We start from the raw sequence: 20,817 nt of genomic DNA on the forward strand, positions 1-20,817 counted from the left end.
ATCACCCTAAGGCACACAAAGAAGAAATAGGACATCCATGCATGGGTATTCCTGCCAAAAAAAAAAAAAAAAGAGCTATGCATGCAACATCCTGTAGCTGTAGACAATGCAGCCTATTGAGCATGTGCGAAGTCTGAGGACTGACAGTGTCTAAACACAGTCTCTGCTGCTGCTTTACCTGCACACACACACACACACACACAGTAATGTGACCTTCACAGGCAAAAGCAACAGGGGAAGAGAACAAAGCACAACTGGAATCTCCTAGGAAGTGAGTGAGATCACTACTTCCATATTTAGTCACAAACATACACCGCAGTAAGTGATGTTTTTGCTAACTTGGCAGCAGTGGAAACAGGGCTTTAGCACAGCATTGACATTTTAAGTTGTCACTCGGTTTTGGAGTGACAACTAACACTGACTGTGGATGTTTGACCTTCACCAGGCTCAAATGCACTACATGGAATCAAAGCGCAAAGGTCACTAGAGGTTTTGACTGTATCTCACAGTTCTTCACTAAGCCAATATAGTTGGCTTAGACATGTGATGTGCCACATGACTTCACTTGAGAGCCTCTTGGAGTTAAGTAGTGATAGACATTAATGAGTAAGTACATTTTTCACGTATCTGTACTTGAGTAGATTTAATTAAAGCTACATGGCTTTTATTCCACTTCATCTAAGAGCAAAAATCTCTACTTTTTACTCCACTACATTTCTAATCATAGTTCCATTGCAATCACAACATTTTACACATTTTGTCCATTTTTTTATGATAACGAGTAACAAGAGATAGAGGAATCGCCTCATGAAACCAGGCGGAGGTAGGCTGTTAGTCCCTCCATCCACAGCCTTAATTACAGTAAAAGACATCTTTGACATACTAGCAGTACTCAACGTGCAGCACTTTTACTCTTTGGTGTGTTGTGCAGCGTTTGGCCTGTTTACTGAGTTCTGCATTCACAGGAGGGCGCAGCCAAAACCCCCAGACTAATGGTCTATTTCCAGACATAGAGCTACAGAACTCATTGTGAAATGTGCCTTCAAATGGGATCATTGGACGCGGTGTCAAAGTCGATCCAACGATAGAACGACCAGCGCTCCAAAAGTTTTCTTAACTGAACTTTGCGTTGCCTCCCTCTCCATCTTTGTGCCATGACCTCAGAAAGAGGCCGATGTGAAGCAGAGCTATGTGAGTTCTTAGTGTATGAATTATACATTCATATGACTGTGGGATAGTGGGATTACGCGGTGACCATCCACTGTGGCTTACTTGGACTATATCATTTGCAAATAACTAAATATTGCTAAGCAACCACATACATTTACTCTCATATTTTGTTCAGTGCATTCTGAGCTTATTACCAGGTCTCTTGTCATTTTATCAGTGGTTGTATCAGAGTTTTATTATTGAAATCCAAGTGCTGTTAAACTGTTTGTGTCACTATGCGATGTTACAACATGAATCAAACGGAAAAAAGAATCAGATCATAGCTAAAACTGCTTTTTATTACCATTGATTGGTTAATGCCCCCCAAAAATAAAGTTAAATATAAATCATGTACTACTTTTTTACTAGTTGTACTAAATTTTTGTTTGTGTATTTGTACTTTTACTTAAGTTCAGTTTTTGAGTACTTCATCCACCACTGGAGTAAAGTTTGAATGTTTGGACACTGCAATCTTCATGTATGAGGGGGATTCTACAAACAGACCAAATACTATACTGTGAATACTATTTCCCACATAGTAATACTTCAATGTTAAGCATTGAAGCAACAGTGAATGGAACTTATACAACAGTATCAATCCACAAATCGAGTTTGGATGGATTTGAAGGAAACGGGCCAATGGACACAGGCAGAGGAAGTTATCAACTCTAGTTCAAGACGATGTGCGTTTTAATGACGTTATAATGAAGAAGCACATGTCTGATGTCACTGTATGTACTTTTTAGTTTTTATGTTGTCTTCTAACATAACATTACCCTGAAGTTGTTTTCCCTTTGTGGAGGCATTGACACTCTGATGGAGGAGGGTTATTTCTTACAGCTATCAGGCTGCAATAGCGTCCTCGGATGTGGACTAAGCTCTCCGTTCCTTTAAAGGTCAGCATTGTCAAGACAGCTTCCTATTGGTACTCAATGTAAACTCAGGTGTCAGCATTTGCTAAAGTTAAACTTAACATAAAGCCATTAACATTACTTTGCCCTTGCAAAATCAATTAAGATGAGCAGATTTCACGGCAAATGTTTGCTGTGAAATGTTTTAAATGCTGGTGTTAATTCACATCCGGGCGGTTTGCTGAGTGTGTTCTAAAAAGAACCGTACAAGCAAGCCTCAAGGAAAAGAAGAGATGTAGGATAAGAATATAAAAATATTCTTGCATGAGGATCACTGATTGACACATTTGTCTTAATCCAACATCTGCTGCCTCTTCACGAGGTTAGGCTTCTCACATCTTTATCTAAGCTTTCCGCAATGTAAAATAATTGTGAACAGCAGGTTCACTCTGTGGATGACCCTGCAGAGGGATTCAGGAGGATATTCTCAAAAGTTACACCAACTCAGCAAAAATGCACAGCTGTGATAACTGCATGCCCAGCGGTTTGTAATGAACCACACGAGGCTGACATATCTACCCAAATTAGTTTTCTATTGTTGGAGCTCTCACCTTGATGAGGAGCTCTGACAACATCTAAAACAAAATCGGTTTGAAGATAATTTGGGATTGTTAAGCAGTTTTTAAAGCAACACATCACACTCCGACCATCTCTTCAGACTAAATTCTGCATTGGGAATGCAAGGCACTGAGTGCACTGTCCCCTAAGCTACTTAAAATTCTAAATTCAAGCCCAAACATTTGTACTGAGAAACACAGGAAAAGTCACAGACCACCCAGTCAGGTTGATGTGCTCCGTGCTGTCCACACACTGCAAATGCTAACGTCTTTTTGTACGTGGGGTGTAAAACTGTGGAGCATGTGGCTAAAGTGAAAAAAATTTGCTTTCAAACTCCTTCTCGTCACCCATTTTCTGAGCTGATTTGATATTTGAATTTTGAGCCACTGATTCCAGGTATGCTTTTTTTCAGCTGTTCCTCGCTTCATCCTCCCTTAAAAAAGCTCCACTGCAATAGTTAGTGAATGTGAAATATTAATATTTCTCTCAAATATTGGTGTGTGTGGGGGGGGGGGGTCGTATGTAGCCCCGGTAGGGACAACATTGTCAGTTCCCTAACACCTTTGTGTGGCTGGAAATGACTTTCTTTCTACAGCCATTGTTTGACTCCTTTTTCGGAGACCCCCTTTTTAAATGGTTCATTTCCCTCAGACACGAACTGTACCTCTGGGCTCCTGCCTTCATTCTGCTGTGCTGTGATTTCTGCAAGCTGAGGCAGTTTACCAAATTGTGGCCCTTCACTCGGAATAATGGCCCACCTCCCTCACAGAATTCACATTCATCCCCTTCGCAAAGAAGCTCAGAGGACATTTAAAATAGGATTGCACTTTTGTCTAGGTTTCCTCTACAGGGAGCCGTATAGTTTTTAAGGCAGTGGCAAGATTATCACTTTGGGAAACATTCGATATCATATTGAACACTCTCAGGTGCCTTCATGTTTTTTTCTACTTTGTGTGTTTCCGTTGCTTCCAAATGTCACACATAAGAGATGACGTTTATAGGACTGTTTCATGCCGGAAACAACTAAAATACAGGAACTAGCTGTGGAAATGAAAATAAATCTTATAGTGGTGAGAAGTTTTAACTTAACACTTAAAAGGTTGATATGCTGAAGAGTAGATCTCAGTAAAGATCTTTGTTGACTGTGTGGGCGTTTGGTTGATCATGAAGCTGAGATTCTATAAGTGACGAGAAATGGAGACCCCCACTTCTGACATATCCACAAGCTGGAAAGAGATCATAAACAGAATACAGCTGTTTCGGTCAACAAACTAGTTTTAGTGTGGCAGCTAGCACATAATGGAATAACTGAATAAATACAGAGACAAACACATCGCATAAGGTAACAAAAAAAAAAAATGAGGCTAAATACAAGACCACATCTGGAAGGTTTAAAGTGAAAGTTTTTATCTTTGTTTCTCTGCTTTTTTTGTTTTTCTTCACAACAACTGTTCAAACCTTAAATTGTCTTGTCGGCAGCAACCTGGTAAGAAATTCTAAAGCTTGGAAAAAGACAAATCAGACACCACAGGACTGAACGTGTGGTGTCGGATTGTGGTGCCTCCATCTGCTTTTCAAGTGAAAAAGTGCATATTGGGAGGGTTGTGGCAGGAAGGGCATCCAGAAAAAACTTATGCCAAATCAACGTGCAGTTCTGCTGTGGCGCAAACAACCCGAAAGCTGTTGAACTAGTATTTACTTTCAATGTGAGTATTAACGCTTTATAAATTACATCTAGTTTATGCGGTAAAACCACTATATAGAATTACCTCACGATGACAAACAAAACTGACTGGTCACAGGGGACAAACAGAGCTCTGGCCTCAGGAATGTGACCTCAATGATCTTAAAAGTCCAGAGGTCTTTTCCTCTGCCTCTTTTGCTACCTGGCCATACTACACATTCAGTGTTCATACACGTCATAAGGAATGTGGGTACTCGCTATAAGTGCGTGTGCGCCAAGTGTGCAATCTGTTGGATATTGCTCACGGAGAGGTCGAGGCAATGAAGCATAAGACTGCAGTCACTTCTTGTATAGTCAAGGCAACTGAACACGGGACACCTGTGCCATCTCCAGTGTGACTGCTCCATCTCACTGCCAGTATATGGTGGCAGAGCTGCAGGCCTGATTTTATGGAATCTGGCATCTGAATAAACTGACAGGCAAACACCAGAACCCGTCATCTGCACAAGTCTACTCACACGAACATGTTTATTGGATATATTGATAATTCAGTATAATGCAAAGACGCAAACTAATTGTGTGTTTGGTCGGAGACTGATGGAGAAATTATCCCATCGGGTTAAGGGGCAGAAATACTGAAATAAATCTGCAGAACTGTAACGGTTAGCTCTGTTCAGGTAAGGCAAAATGGTTATGTACAGAAACTCAAACTCAATAATAATTCCTCCATTCTTTAATGTTCATATGACTCCTCGAGCCCCAGGAGGCTTTTGACCTTTTTTCCTTTATATCTTCAAAATAAACTGTAATAGTTTAAGTAATCCATCATTTTCTGTACCTTACCACTGTCAGACCAAAATCTGGATTGCTTCAATACATTCATTCACCTGCAAAGCTAATTTTTTCAGCCTTTGTTGCACTTGGTATTTGGGGCTAATTAGCAAATTTAATAGCGAGCATCAATCCATCTATTACCTGAACTGCTTATCCTCTTAGGGGGTCGTTAAACAAATAATACCTGGTAATCATTAGCATGCTAGTAAAGTACTGCATTGCCCAACTGCGTTCTCGTTTAGCCGCGTACAAAATGCCCAAAATGCGGGGCTAAATAAAGACAAACTGTTCACACTGCTAATGCTCCTGGTACAGTACATTACAATAGGGCAGTGAATTCGTTTTTGCCCCTCTATTAGTAGGCATGGCTATGGTCTAACGGGGTGCCGTCAAACGCAGCTCGGAGACATGCAAAACCAAACAAACAGCTTTCGTGCAACATGCTGAGACACATAAGCACATGTTCCCTGTGTTCAGAAACCGAGCACTGATGGTTCCTGGGAGTGAACGTTTGAAATTGGAGTGCTGTTTTCTTGATTAGCAGCGTTGCCTCATGCTGCATCTCTGCAAAGGAAAGTTCATCACCTATCTAGCACTCTGGCAGTTTACATTAAACTTTCAATTAAATTTGAAGCGTATTTGTGAAATATAGTCTGAACGGGAGCACAGCATCAATTCCATGTTTAATCGGAAGCTCACAGTCTGCACTACATCCGGCCCCCACTAGACAACTGTAAGCACCTGTGTGTCTATTACGCTGTGCAATTATGGTTTTGGAAGCATAGTCGTTATATACAGATCACAAAAGGAATGGACATCATTTGAAAGCAGAGTTTTAACTGTCCATATTACTGTGATCCTGCCCAGTTTTTATACGCTGACGCAACTTTGCAGCATTATGTGAACCAGACTGAAGCTTTGAAACTTTCACTATGTTGAGGCCATTGGTGAATAATTCAGAAATGCCTTCTGTTAATTAAGTGTAACAGGACAACCTTGACCATTTGAATGACTTTAACATTACTTTTTTTCATGGTAATTTAACTCAATGCTGGTGGGATTTTAGCCAGTATAACACATGATATGATCTATAATACACATTTTTCAGCAGCAAAATGCCAAGAGAGAAAGACAGTTCAGGGCTTTCTCTCTTGGCTGCTTTGTCGTGTTTTATTATAAGTGACTGCATGCAGATCAGTATAGCACCCAGACAGTTTTTTTTACCACTCAGCTATGCTGTTGTAATATGTGCAAAATGTGGTTTAGCACATTTAGGGAGGACACTGCGCTTATGATTTCAAAAAAGTTTGGACTCGTCTGATCCCAGGACAGTTTTCCACTTCACCACAGTCGTTTTTAAATGAGCTCGGGCTCAAAGAAAGCAGCAGTGTTTGCTTCTTTGCATTATAAAGATCCACAAACGTATATAGAGTTTTGTGCAATCAGACCTCACCAGACGATCCGAATGAAACGGTTTATTTTACTAAAAAAGACAACTCCCAACGACGTTTAAATGTTTACTACGTTGGTGTCTCCCATCACATTCAAATCTTTGACACTCAACTCTCAGTGCAACTGCACCTTCCTACCTGGTCCCGGTCAACAATCCGTCTCATGCATTGCACTTTGACAATGAATGGATTCTGATGGTCCCTACATCAAACAGCAAAAGATCCCAAAGCTCTTCGGCTCAGTGGCCCCGTGATAGTGGAATGAGCTGCCTCACTCAAACATCCAAACCTAATGTTAAGGGCCAAACTCTTCTGGAACTTTCTATCCACATAAAGCATGCTCCCTTTATTCCTGAGTGGCACTTACTGTCCATCCCCCAAAACTGAAACATTTCTTCTCATGGCACTTCGCTCTCAATGTCTTCTTCTTTGTACCTCACTAATACATTGTTTTGCCTAAAAGGGAAAGAAACTGCTTATACCGTAGGTAAGTCTGCATACTTATACTCTTCCTATAAGCCAGTTTCTCAAAATGTAAAATCTATGGGCTAAAAAACAGAATTAAAATGAGGATTAACTTAACACAGTATTTTTGCCTCCAACATAGTGAATATTTCAAATCCCACCTCCCCATGTAATGTCAATCCTAATTAAATGGTTGTTTGCATCACACCTGTATGATTGATAGGACTCCTGTGCACATGAATTAGACTCTATGGGATAATTTACATGTTGGAAAAGCCATAATTCACTTGCTGTGTTGGAGCCAACAATGGGTAAAAACCCATTTCATAATTTGCGCAAAAATGCTTAAATGGAATCCCACTTGCTATCTACACATTAGTGAAGTGTAGGGTCAAAACCACAGATGCTTAACAAGTCTCCAACTGGTAGAACTGCAGCTTCCTTACAGCCTTATAATTCCTCACTACCAGGTTTGATTTTATGACATTGACAACATTTCTGGCTATAGCAAAAGAGAAGAACAATAATTCTATATTTACTTCTGAAAACTACAAAAACCTATAGAACCTATTGCTTGACTAATACCCCATCCTCCTCCACATGAGAGCAGGTTATCACAGCGATCTGGCATGACCAGCAGCGTGTACAGTTGTCAGATGACATCAGCTCAACCCGGTTCAGACGCTGGGCCGTGCCAGGCCATACGCACTCCCACAGTCTCTGGAGGCGGTGCTGCCGAGTGTATTTTTAGACAGGGCCACCTTATAAGCGCAGCCTGGTCTCATCACATCTGTGTAGTTTAAGTAGCGCCCTCTCTTGTGTGCCCTTTCAACAAGGGCCTAAGGTTAGACTGTAGAACAAACCAAAAGCAATTGTGACACATGAAAAAAACAGAGATGAAACAATGTGTTAGGCTGCTCCGGGTTTAGTCACAAATGCTGTCATCCCGCCTCAAAAAGCCAACCTACAATCAGTATACAGTATGGTGAGTTAGAAGTTTCAAATTATTTCAAAGAGGTCGATTCTTTTTACGTAAAGATCATGGAATAAAGTCTTCATGGTTATGTTTTTATTACTGTGTAATCAGCCTAAAATAATGGTGATAAGTTACGTTTCTTTAGCTTAGAATGAGGTTTTTTTTTTAACCTACATTTGTGCGAGTAGCTCATCAGTTTGTGCCCGTAATAACGGTGAAGTTTGAAATGAATGAAAACCTCCAATCTGTCTATTTATTGAACAGTAACATTAAGCAAAACAAACACTGATGAGGTTCGTGGCAGAAATTGTCTTCAGATTAGAAGTAGAAAATCCACTATGAATAAGGTTTATAATTAGTTTCTGTATTCCAATGCTCTCTGTGTAAAAGTATCATCTAAATTATGGGAATAGTTGTGCTTAATGTACTATATCCAAAACAAGCCCGAGTTACGCGATGTCAGAGGAAATCTCACACAATTCAAAATGTGGTATGACAGTATGGGGACATTAATTTGCTCGGTAAAATTCCTCCCTTTAGAACTTGATATTTACGAAGAGGATGTTTTGTCCTAATAGTGGTGCTATAAATCAAGAAACCACCAAAACTGTAAAGATTTATCATTTAAGGAGGTTAATTATCCACAACAAAATCTTGTGAAACTGCAGTCAGCAGTTTCTGGCACATCGTTTACTTAAGTATGCACCAATACTAATATAGGGTATCAGGTATCAGGTGTCCAATGTATTTCAGTGTTTGCCTGCCGCTATGCAATCAAATAGCCCCATTTAAAATAAGTTTAAACTATATTCATGTTTTTCATCCCATTGCCTAGCACCTTTGACATGTTTCTACTACTTTAGGAGTGTGCCAAGCAACTGTTTCCAATTTGAATCACTCCAAAGTTGTCACAGCGATTGTGTTCAATATACATCCTACTAAGTTCGACTTTTTTTTAATAATGATGCAACAGCTCAATTTTTTAACTAATATTCAAACTAAATTGGTTTCATGTAACTTTAAGCCTGGGATAGCGCCAGTAACCACAACATTTGCACATTTACCTGTATTTATGTTATGCTATGGCAAAGTAATTAGAAAAAGTGACCACCTGTCCAAAAGACAGAAATTTTTCCTCTAAACTACACTGTTAATGACCACGCTGTAAAATGTTGTGTATAAACCAGAACTCGTCATGACCTGAATGCATATAGTAAAAGATGACACACAACAGACCAAGAGGCTACAGAAATTCAACTCTTAGAAATAAGCACTGGACACATTAGTGGGCTGATCTCAGCAGCTGATTTGTGAAAAGCAGATGGGGAGCGGGTGCATTTCCTTGAGCAGATTTAACGAGTGCTGTCCGGGAGGATGGCATCTCATTACATACAATACACTCACTGTCAACAATGGGTGTCACTTGAAATGAACTGAAGCTGTATTTGTGTTTGACGGATACCTAATAAAGACGTTGGGTTTTAGGACAGAAGTCAGCAAAACATGTAAAGCTACCTAGAGAAAAAGGCTGTGTCATGGAACAATGTTTTGAGATTTGTGGCTCATTGGATACATATTTCCATAAAGTGAGGGACTGCTTCTTCATAACAAGCTGTATCTTGGGATATATAAGCTTTAGATAAAAATCATTTGAGTCTGTAACCTTACCTCTATAACAAAACACATCCCGAGGCAAATCCAATACAGCATGACTTATTGAATAGGCTCACAGACTTTATACTCATTGACTTAATCCTATTAGTTGAGTTTTTCTTCACAGTTTAATTTATCTGTCAAGAACAATTTGGAAAGCATTTCACACACAGCTGCAAAGTTCAAATCCTCATCAGCACAACTGGAAAATAGAGATAATTTGGTGCAATAAATATTTGTATCTGTATTTTATGATTAAAAAAATGTGGATGCATTGTAAAATAGTTCGTGTAAAATTGTGTAAAATTTTACATTCTTGTGCACTAAGACATTCGGTTATGAATGGGTGATAAGTGATAAGTGGCTCAGCCCATGACAGTGTCGCTGTCTCGGGTTTGCTTTGATAGTTGGACACATGCAGGTGAGTTCAGATATGTCCACACGGACATTGTTCGCCCTCCACACCCTCCATTGCACTTTCGGGAACGTACGATCCTCCCACCGATGTTGCGCCATTCCGCGGGAACATTACGGTGTAGTGGCCGGTGTCTGTTGGGTCAAATGCCATATTCAGCTGAGCTGCTGTTAGCCAGGCTCGGGCGGCATTTTAAAGAGAAAACTATATCCAAACTCACCTCCATCGGCCCGACTATCAAGGCAAACCCGACACAGCGACAAACTCCAGAGTATAATAACGAGTAAGGTAACGTAATCTGAACTGAACGTTCGTTTCAAGTTGGGTGAAGGAAAGTGGGCCTCAGCTGTTATTTTTAGAGGCACTGAAATCCATCCATCCATCATCTTAACATCTATTCGGTCGCGAGGGCAGCAGGTTCAGTAAAGAAGTCCAGAAAAGTCCTCTCCCAGCTGTATTTTCCTGCTGTGGCAGGATTGTAAGGTGTTCCGAGGGCAAAGGAGATATATAATCGGCCCAGCATGTTCTGGGTTTATCCTGGGGCATCCTACTATTTGGCTGTCCAGGTCACATTCTTAAAAGATGACCAAACCATCTGAAATGGCTCCTTTCAAAACAAAGGAATTGTGGCTCTTATTACCCTTATAGGATTACATACCCACTACCTGCTACATAACACAAAGCACCGCCTCAGCTCAGGGAAACCCTTATTGTATTGCCCACACTAAAAACAATGGTAGTCTGTAGTAAAAACTGCAAACTGTCTAAAAATACATCAGTTGTGTTGATTAATCAATACAATTGAACCACTTGTGATTACTGAACATCATTTCTATGTCGTATTGTGAGTAGGATGATAAGATCATTTAAAAAACCTCATTCAAACTCTCAAAAGACTAAAGCACTTCCTAGTCTCCTAGACTTAAACGGAAACCCTGAGCGGAACCTTCCCCCAAGCCCTTTGCATGACACAAGCCATCAGGGTCACCTCACATAAACCTGACAGCCCGGAAAGTTCAGCTGGAGCGGTTTCCACGTTAAATCCCTTGCTAAGACAAGCTGCATCATGGACACGGAATCTGGGAAAACAATCGTATCGATGCAGAGACCCATTTCCCTGCCATCTTTGTTATTGCAGCCAGTGCAAACAAAACACATATTCTGCCTGACAGCCACACACTAAACTACCAACAGCTTTGAAATATGAAGAGAGACCAAGCTGGAATAATAGTAAAGGCCACCCTGGGAAAAATAAAATATACTGTAAGCTACTGTGTAGCTGCTTCAACCACAGGCACTTTAGTGAGTCACTTCACGAAATGTCAACATTCACAAACTTCATTCAATGTGCAGTTTAGATGCTGCAGTAGTGAAGGTACCTAAGAAGCGTTACTCATGAGGGCAAATCACATTATATTTTATTAGATTTCAAATGTACAGTAAATATTGTACTTTTAACAATATCAGTAGTACGGTCCTGTGCAACAACAGCACAACTGTGATTATGTCATGTAGATTATGTTATGCAGTCACTTAGTGGATTATGTTACAATGCAACATCGTTTTTATGAGTGACGTGGTACAATTTACGGCAATGATGTCAGGGGGACGATGAGTGTCAGACTATGGACCTGAGCTGAATCCCTGAAGCTTAGGGAAACTTCTTGCACTTCCTCTGTTTCTTGACATTCACCCTTTTCTACTCTGGAAAGCCTGTTTCCTTTTTCACTGTGTTTTTAGCAGATCCATGTTCTCCTCAGTAGATGCTGTAGCAGACATAGCCCTCTCCTAGAAGACGACACATTTCTCACCTGCGCACCCTCACCCAGACCATTTTATCACCGGCCTCTTTTCTGGACTTCTCTTCAGCTGGGGAACTTCTGCGATGAGCTTGCCATGCTGCTGTCCCACATCCCTGAAGTCAGCACTCCTCTCATCACCTTGGGAGACCTGAAAATCCACCTGGACAAACCTCAGGTGGCTGATGTGTTTACTCTTCTAAATACATTTGACCTGAGACTGGTCTCCACTACCCCGATCCAAAGCTGGCAACAACCTGGAACTCATTCTCACTCGGAACTGCACCACAGACAACATCTTGGTCACTCCTCTGCATTTATTGGATCACTTCTTCTTTCAGCTCACATTCTTTATCCCTAGACCTTTGAATTGTCCTATCACATTTGTAACATTCTGCCGCAAGCTCAGGCCTCACAATCTGGAGCAGTTCTCTTTACTGGTCTCTGCAACTCTGCCCCCACTACAGGACCCACACAGGATCTATACGGATGCAGCCACAGACAGCCTTTGCAATACACTTTCATCCTGTCAGGATAGTCTCTGCCCCATATCTTCTAGACTTGGTCGTCCCTCAACTATAAATCCATCGCTCCAAATCTAAGACTCCATCTATCATTGCTGAGTATCATGGTCAGCTTGAGTCTTGTCTCACGGTGCCACCAGGGCAAAGACTGAATACTACCAGGACAAGCTCAGCAACACCACGGACACCACCTCCACATCATGCCATCCACCTCTCTCACTGCCAACAACTTTTCCTGCTTCTTTACTAATAAAGTGGCAGCCATCAGATCCCAGTTCTCTCCTCCAGATGATGACATCCTGCTAACTTCTTCCAACACTGCATCGCTCACATTATTTTTAACTCTGACTAAGGAAGATGTATCCACCCTCCTCCTCTCTAACCATCCAACCACCTGCTCTCTGTATCCGATCTCTTCTAATCTCCTCTAACCTGGCTGCGGTCTTACTTGTTGGGACAAACCTTCGAAGTATCCTGGTGGGGGCATGTTTCTAACTCTCATAGCATCTCTAAGGGCTCAGTTCTTGGTCTAAGCCCGTCTGACAGTAATTTGCACACAGTGAATGAGGGCCCATCGTTTCTGAAGTTGTCTGAAGGTTGTTCATTAGTAAGCCAGGCAACAATCTTTCTCTAACCTTGAACAAGTGCTGCAAAGGCCTAAATTTACCCCAAAAAACAATGCTGCGTTCACAAAGCTGGATTTTTTTACTGCAAGATCAGATATTATGGCAGTAAATAAGCTTTTCTGAACATTTTACTGACATGTCCAATGTATTAATGTATTTGCAACTTGATAGTTCTGTGAAGAGAAAAGTAATCCAGTTATCACCGCCTTTGTATTTGCTCTTTAACTGTGTCGAAAAGGAAATTATTTAGGGGTAGGCTTGGCAAACAGGTACATCAACCCTATTTTACAGAAAACAGGTGCTTACTACTAATAGAAATCAAGTTGATCATCAGAATGTCCTGTTTGGTTACAGTGAACACTTGAAAATGAGTATGGGTATAAAATATGGAATGGGAATTGGCCATAGTTACAGTGTAAGTGATAAAACTATCATACTGACAGCAGTGGTGGAACGGCAGTAACGAAGGACAAGTACTTTGTTACAGTACATTTTTCACGTATCTGTACTTTGCTTGAGTAGATTTAATTAAGATTACTTTGACTTTTACTCCACTTCATCTAAGAGCAAATATCTCTATTTTTTACTCCACTATATTTCTAATCAAAGTTGCGTTACATGTTACAATCACGAAATTTTACACATTTCCTAATTTAGCATTTTGTCAATTTTTTTTATGATAATGAGTAACAAGAGATAGAGGAATCACTTAATTAAACCAGGTAGGCTGTTAGTCCCTCCATCCATATCGTTAATTAAAAGACATCTTTGACATACTAGCAGTACTCAACGTGCAGCACTTTTACTCTTTGGTGTGTTGTGCAGCGTTTGGCCTGTTTACTGAGTTCTGCATTCACAGGAGGGCGCAGCCAAAACCCCCAGACTAATGGTCTATTTCCAGACATAGAGCTACAGAACTCATTGTGAAATGTGCCTTCAAATGGGATCATTGGACGCGGTGTCAAAGTCGATCCAACGATAGAACGACCAGCGCTCCAAAAGTTTTCTTAACTGAACTTGGCGTTGCCTCCCTCTCCATCTTTGTGCCATGACCTCAGAAAGAGGCCGATGTGAAGCAGAGCTATGTGAGTTCTTAGTGTATGAATTATACATTCATATGACTGATGCACCGAAGTGATTTTTTTGTTCTCCTCTCCTTCTGAAGGAAGCAGCAACATGCATAGTGGGATTACGCGGTGACCATCCGCTGTGCTTACTTGGACTATATCATTTGCAAATAACTAAATATTGCTGAGCAACCACATACATTTACTCTCATATTTTGTTCAGTTCATTCTGAGCTTATTTCCAGGTTTCTTGTCATTTTATCAGTGGTTGTATCAGTGTTTTATTATTGAAATCCAAGTGCTGTTAAACTGTTTCTGTCACTATGCAGTTACAACATGAATCAAACGGAAAAAAGCATCAGATCATAGCTAAAACTGATTCAACCCATCATTTATGTCTATTACCATTGATTGGTTAATGCCCCCCAAAAATTGTAGAGTACTTTTACATTTATTACTTTAAGTAAAAGTAAATAAGTACTGATTTATATTTTGCTTAAGTAGAAATGTCCGTGGGTACTTATACTTTTACTAGAGTAAATTTATATTTGTGTATTTGTACTTTTACTTCATCCAACACTGGCTCACAGGAGAGAAGGTACAACAGTCAACAAGATACAGTGTCACAAAAACCCATTAAGAGAAATACTAATAAGTTTACACAAATTCGATGGGAGGAGAAGTATGATGTGAGAGGAATTCGAAGGAGGGGGGAGGAATTAATTTAAAAAGCAGAAATCTTTGCCCATCAACCTAAACAGAATAACCTAATATGATAACGTAAAATTGTTGGCAAATGAATTGCGTTAAATTAAAATCTGAAGTCGATCATTAAGATTAAGTATCCCGACCTTTACACAGTACACAATAATGTGTAAAGGCCTCTTCGGCAGTAAGAACAGCCCTGATTCCTTTTTTGGGGTACGTCATACCTGCATTTGAGCGGTTTTTCCAATTCTTCCTGACAGATTTGCTCAGATCCCATCAGAATGGATGGGAAGTGTGTGTGAGCTGCCATCTTCTTCTATCTACATAAATGTTGTGAAGTAATAAAGTCTGGGCTTAGGTTAGACAGTCAGAGACCTTTCCCAAAGCCACGTATGGATCATGGAGTGAACTGAAAAGGTTAACTTCTGTTTTTGCCGGCATTCATAGGTCTCCCTGTCCCCGTTTGTCAAAATTACATCATGGCCAATGAAAAAAATTTGGTTGCAGTTTCATTTGGACATCATGCCGAGGGATGAGCTACCAGAGTCCTGCCAGAACTCTGCTTACGCCTCTTTAATGTGAGCAAGAAGAAAGTCTGCTTGTAGTTGTACGGCAGCTGCATGCGGTGGTTGTCGAAGTGGCAAAAGACTCGTTCAGTGTCAAGACCCAGTGTGTTTGGGGGTCGGCCTCTTTTATTAGTCCTGAAAGGCTCAAGAGATTGCGGACTGAACCAAACTCCATAATTAAGCTCTATGAAAGGATTAATGCCATTTTTTTCACCATCAGCTCATTTAGGTTTCCCTTAAATGTCCTGCGCTGAACATCTATTAATCCATTTCAAACTTGGAATAATACACATTTCTTTGAATTGTACACAGTTCTGAACTGTATACTATTATTATAAGTGTGTACTGTATTATTTCAAGAAACATGCATATATGTATGTATGTAACGAGGAGATATTGTGTGTAGATTGATGGCAAAAATTGCAAATTATTCTAATTTTAAAAACTTTTACAACACAAAATAAATGTTCAAAAATCGAAGGGGTCTGAATACTATTCACTATTCATGACTGCCCTGTCCATATTACAGAAGAAAAGAAAGGAGAGAGGATAGTGAATAAACGGGATAAGGGAAATGAGAAGAAAGATGATAAGTAGGGAGGAGAGGAAAGAAGTCGTAAAGGGAGGCAAAGAATAGCAAATGAGATTAGCATAAAATTAATGAGGAAGACGAAGGCAGAGACGAAGTGAAGCAAGGGGAGGAAAGGAAGTGAAAAGAAGCAAGGCAAGGGATAGGACTGTTTGGGAGACTGTAGGGAAAAAAGAAAGCAAGTGACAGGAAAGAGTAGAAATATAACAGAAAACAGGAAAGGGGGGAAAAAAATGAACACATTACAAGTAAGAGGAAGAGTGATGTGTTTTAGGGGAAATGTACAGTGCAATATACAGGACAGCAGGGCTGGACGATGAACTGCGTCATCATCTCGTTCTGAATCCCAGATTTCCAGACTAATAGCTGCCCGCTCAGCTCCTTCACTCCATCTCTCCACGGCAGCCTCTGCTCACCTCCCCCGTCTCCCAACGCCAACTCTACACTGCACTTAAAAAGCTCTTGGACCCTCACCTACATTAAATCCGATGTAAAACCTGCACATGCACCATTAAATCTCAGCACCATGATGCATATGTGAGTGTGGGCAGAACTCTGGAAGTTGATGTTCAAAAACCATGTTTCTCTTTTCACACAGTGGAGACAAAGAGAAACAGAAGTTGCTTCGAGCTGCACTACGCTAACAACACCCGTCACCACCACAGCACTTATTGAACAGGGAATGACAGGCCACATAATTGTGTCTGTCAAATACGTCATGTACTTCCAATCTGTATGACAAAAGAGGGCTGGGGGTGGAACGGATACTCCGTAATGTGGCTTTGTGTTAGATGAAAGGTTGGCATCCTCTGACTCCACTTTCACATTGTTCACTGGCCTCGAAATGTGGCACTGCTGTTTATCTGTCTGCTGTTCCGACGCAGAGGGAGGGGCGGGGGTGGCGGCGGTGGGGTCACGTTGGGGAAAGCTGAAAAATCCATTAACAATAAAAGGTCTCCCTGAGAGACTGGCAGCTGAGGATTGATTTGGGCATGCTTCTCAGTGATTACTGAGACCATGGGGAGACATTCAGCAGTAAGATGTAGAATCCACACAGGACTCACATTGTCTGTTCTGAGCTTCTTGGCAGGGCAGCCTCCATCCACAGGATGTAGCATGTAATACAGCCGCACTTTGTTGGCGTGTTTCCGACTCTAGAGGAGAGAAAAGAAAGAAAGTGATTGATTCTTGTTTTGATATTGTTTCCTCAAGAACTGAGCAGCACATCCAGTCCTGCGATGTCAAAATTAAATAATTTAAAAGCTGCTAGTGTCCTGAATATATCTCTGCTGCAAAAATCTTTAGCAATCTCGAATCCCACTGTTGGATCATCTTTCGCGATTATTAGTGTCTTCAATAATGATAAAAAAAATATGTATTTAAAGAGAACTGTGTATTGGTGTCCGAATTGAAATCTCTCTCTTTTTTTTTAACCTGGTTAAATAAAGTATGAAAATATATAGATGGAACGGATCCAAATAATTCCCAGTAAAGCAAGGACAGCATTGCCATTTTTATAATTTTTAATCAATCAATTATCATTAATTATCATTCATAAATAAATAATACATGGAAATTGTGTTTTTATTTTTTAAAACAACGATTCCACCACGGACCACCGGTGGACTGCAGATCACTGGTTAGAAAACTACTGTCTTGCTCATCATATTAAAAGTATTGCCGCTAACATAGGTCACTTGTGTTGCACGGTGACCAAACTTTTACTGGGTATTGTCACTTTGCGTGAGGCTTTTTCCTCTGTAAATTTAGAGTTTCCCTGCATGTTTAACCCATAGTATGGTTTTCACATTTTGCAACAAATCCTCCAATCTAAAAAAAAAAAACGACGGTACATGCTCCACATGGCAGTAGGCTTAGTAGGTTTTTTTTCCCTTCAGGGTTCACAACATTGGAACATGTTCCACATGTTGATTTGAGTTTTTTTACGAAGGTGGTCTTTGATGGCTGGGCGGGGCCACACCTGGTGGGGTGGGTGGGTTTTGATATTGCAGCCATCGGGCTACCCGGCCCTCATTATCAATAGATAATGCCAATAGATTATATATAATATTGAATGCTGCAATGTAGTTTGGTTTAGAAAGCAAAAATACAAGCACACAGTTAGGTTTAGATGATTAAAGTAACAACACTGATGGTTTCATACAGGAAACCAATCGATTTCACTTTCAAATTCTTATGCTTTGTCACCCACCCATTTACAGAGACCTCCTTCCTACACAGACGGCTGCTTTTAAATGATGTCACTGACCCTCCACTCCTGCTCCCATCATATTTAGTACGGCCGCCAGATGTTACCTTTTTTCTATTGAGGGCATTGCTGGCAGATAGATACCTATAAATGACTACTGACTCAAACATGGTAACATTAAAACTGGCAGCATGATATAGCGCCCCTTAATGGAGAATGTCATAATTAACACGTCACTGTAACGATCATAAACTTGAATTTCGGATCAAAAAACATTTGTAATAGCAAATTGTTATATTCATCAAAAGCATCCTATCACCCCGGCCCAGTGTCGCTTTCCGTGGGGATACCTGACGTAATATCTATGACAGGCTGCAGCTGTGTGTCAATGTAAATGCCAATTTAGAAGAGTGCTTAGAGTGACCCCATGTCATCGTTGCAAAACGAAAGCCAATGATGCAAATTTTACCACTTTTTTTTGTGGGTGTGCTGTGTCACCACTCAAAATGCTGCTCTGGGCAGCTTCCCATGTTGTCTATGTCCAAATCTGCATCTGTCTTGCCAGCACAGTGGATGTTGTACTCCAAACCGAATATTTAGGTAAAAAAAATCGTGGCACATTTTACTAATACATTTAATGTCAACCTGTAGTTTTTGGAACTTGGCATATCGGTAAATACAGAAATAAAATGACGATTTAATTGCATTTACATTTCCTGCAGTGTAGTTGTATAGACACATCATTTTGAGGAGACAGGGTGTTTCTGGTTTGCATCATGGAACAGTCGAGTATACAAAAATAAAACATATGTCCAGTTCATTCCAGTCTCCTGTGGAAAGGTCCTGTGTTTTGTCCTGTGTTCCTCCTAATGCAGTCACTTAACTGTAAATCTGTCTTTTACTGTTGGTTGTAACGTGCTTGTCAAAAAATCACATGGGCATTTTTAAACAAAGTAGAAACTACAGTTTAAAACACAGAATCAAAGTTTGTTTTTGAAAGAATATTGATTATGGCTCCAATAACAATGTATCAAATGACAATATAAAGGCAATGTGAAAAAGGCTGCGTACAGCTGTCACCGGACTTCATAAGACGGTTTCACTGTTCTTAGCATTGACCAGGACAGGCAACTGTTTTTAGTGAAAAAGCTCTAACATCCCAGTGCACACTAGCTCTGCAGCGACAAGCAGGAGGCTGGCTGATGAACACAGCAGAGCATTTAGCAGTTAAACAGCAAGAATTGTCCCCCTCAGGAGCTGGTGCAAAAGAGAGGGAACATCGGACCCATCAGGAGGACATAAACATCACTCTATGTGACTGTTCATATAGCTGTGAAACTGCTGGATTTGTGTATAAGCAGCTGTTTTCTAACATCTGTGCAATTTCAATTTGAAACTCAATCAACAGCTGGGCTCAAGTGGCCCAAAAATAATTAGATACTGCAGGATTAATATCAAATTATGCTGGTTCCCGCAACCATGAGATCCGTGCAGCTCTTTGTCTAACCATTACAAACCACCTGGCAACTCCTCAAGAATCTTTCAATATGACAGGATATTTTAAGTAGGCAATATCTGTTAGGCTTTTTGTTATTTTCTGAGATATTGTATGGCTTTGTTATATAATAATAGAGAAAACACAGAAGATGAGGTACGAAAGAGAAGGCATGGGACAAAGCTCCTCAATTGGACATGAACTAGTTGAGGGCACCAATGAACAGCAACAGCTTTGCAAAATATATAATTAAAAGAAAAACAAACATAATAATCAACTTTTAATACTAAATCATAAAGAAAACCATTTGAGCCGTATTTTACTACTATGATAAATATCTGATGACACTGCTTGAATTTTTCTTTTTTTTAAAACACTTATATAATGCTCCCACCACCAATTAGCAGCAGTTTCCGTGTCAGACCTGGAAATTGGTCCCATCTGAATGAATGATGAATACAGCCACACTCAAAGAGGTCTTTGAAGAAAACCTGCCCCAAAGAGCTCACAACCTGATCCTAATGTGACTCTTCACATTTCAACACGACAATGACCCGAAGCCACTGTACAGCAGTGAAAATCACTTCAGCCTAGTCAAAGAGTCAAGATTCAGCCGAGACGTTGAGCTACTGTATCTGGTGATCTGGTTTCGACAAATCTCACGTTTCTGCGATAATGCTGATGGAGTCAGCACCTCCGTTGCTGCACAGCATAATCACTGCTACGTATTAATGATGCTCTGATGAAATCTCATAATGTGTGGTGCCTGGCTTTCACACCTGAGGTCAGTCTGTTAAAATATGCTGCTTGAGCAAAAGAGCACAGGAGATATTAGACTAGGCTGGAAGTCACTAATATGAACAAGCTGGACTTCATTTACAATTTACCTGAACATTGCACTGCACTATTAAACGGAAGTGTGTGTCTTAGCTTTGTGCCAGATAGAGATACAATAAGAGACTGTCAAAGAAGTGCCAGCTAACCCTGACACTGACGCTCCCTGACACTGAACTGAATTGATAATTAGTAGTCGGTTCACTGAGGGTGAAGCAGGAGTCTTCTTACCAGCTGCCCGTCA

The 20,817-nt window shown here is 40.5% G+C and overlaps 1 protein-coding gene across 1 annotated transcript in view; it reads right to left on the reverse strand.

Annotated features, from left to right (window-relative positions):
* Positions 1 to 20,817, reverse strand: part of zmat4a (zinc finger, matrin-type 4a) — a 132,105-nt gene that overhangs the window by 65,023 nt on the left and 46,265 nt on the right. The window contains 1 exon segment of the mRNA XM_067522309.1: positions 17,100 to 17,189. Within this exon segment, the coding sequence (XP_067378410.1) occupies positions 17,100 to 17,189 (90 nt within the window).

Source organism: Channa argus, chromosome 11 (genome assembly GCF_033026475.1).
Source record: "Channa argus isolate prfri chromosome 11, Channa argus male v1.0, whole genome shotgun sequence".
In the NCBI taxonomy this organism is placed as follows: domain Eukaryota; kingdom Metazoa; phylum Chordata; class Actinopteri; order Anabantiformes; family Channidae; genus Channa; species Channa argus.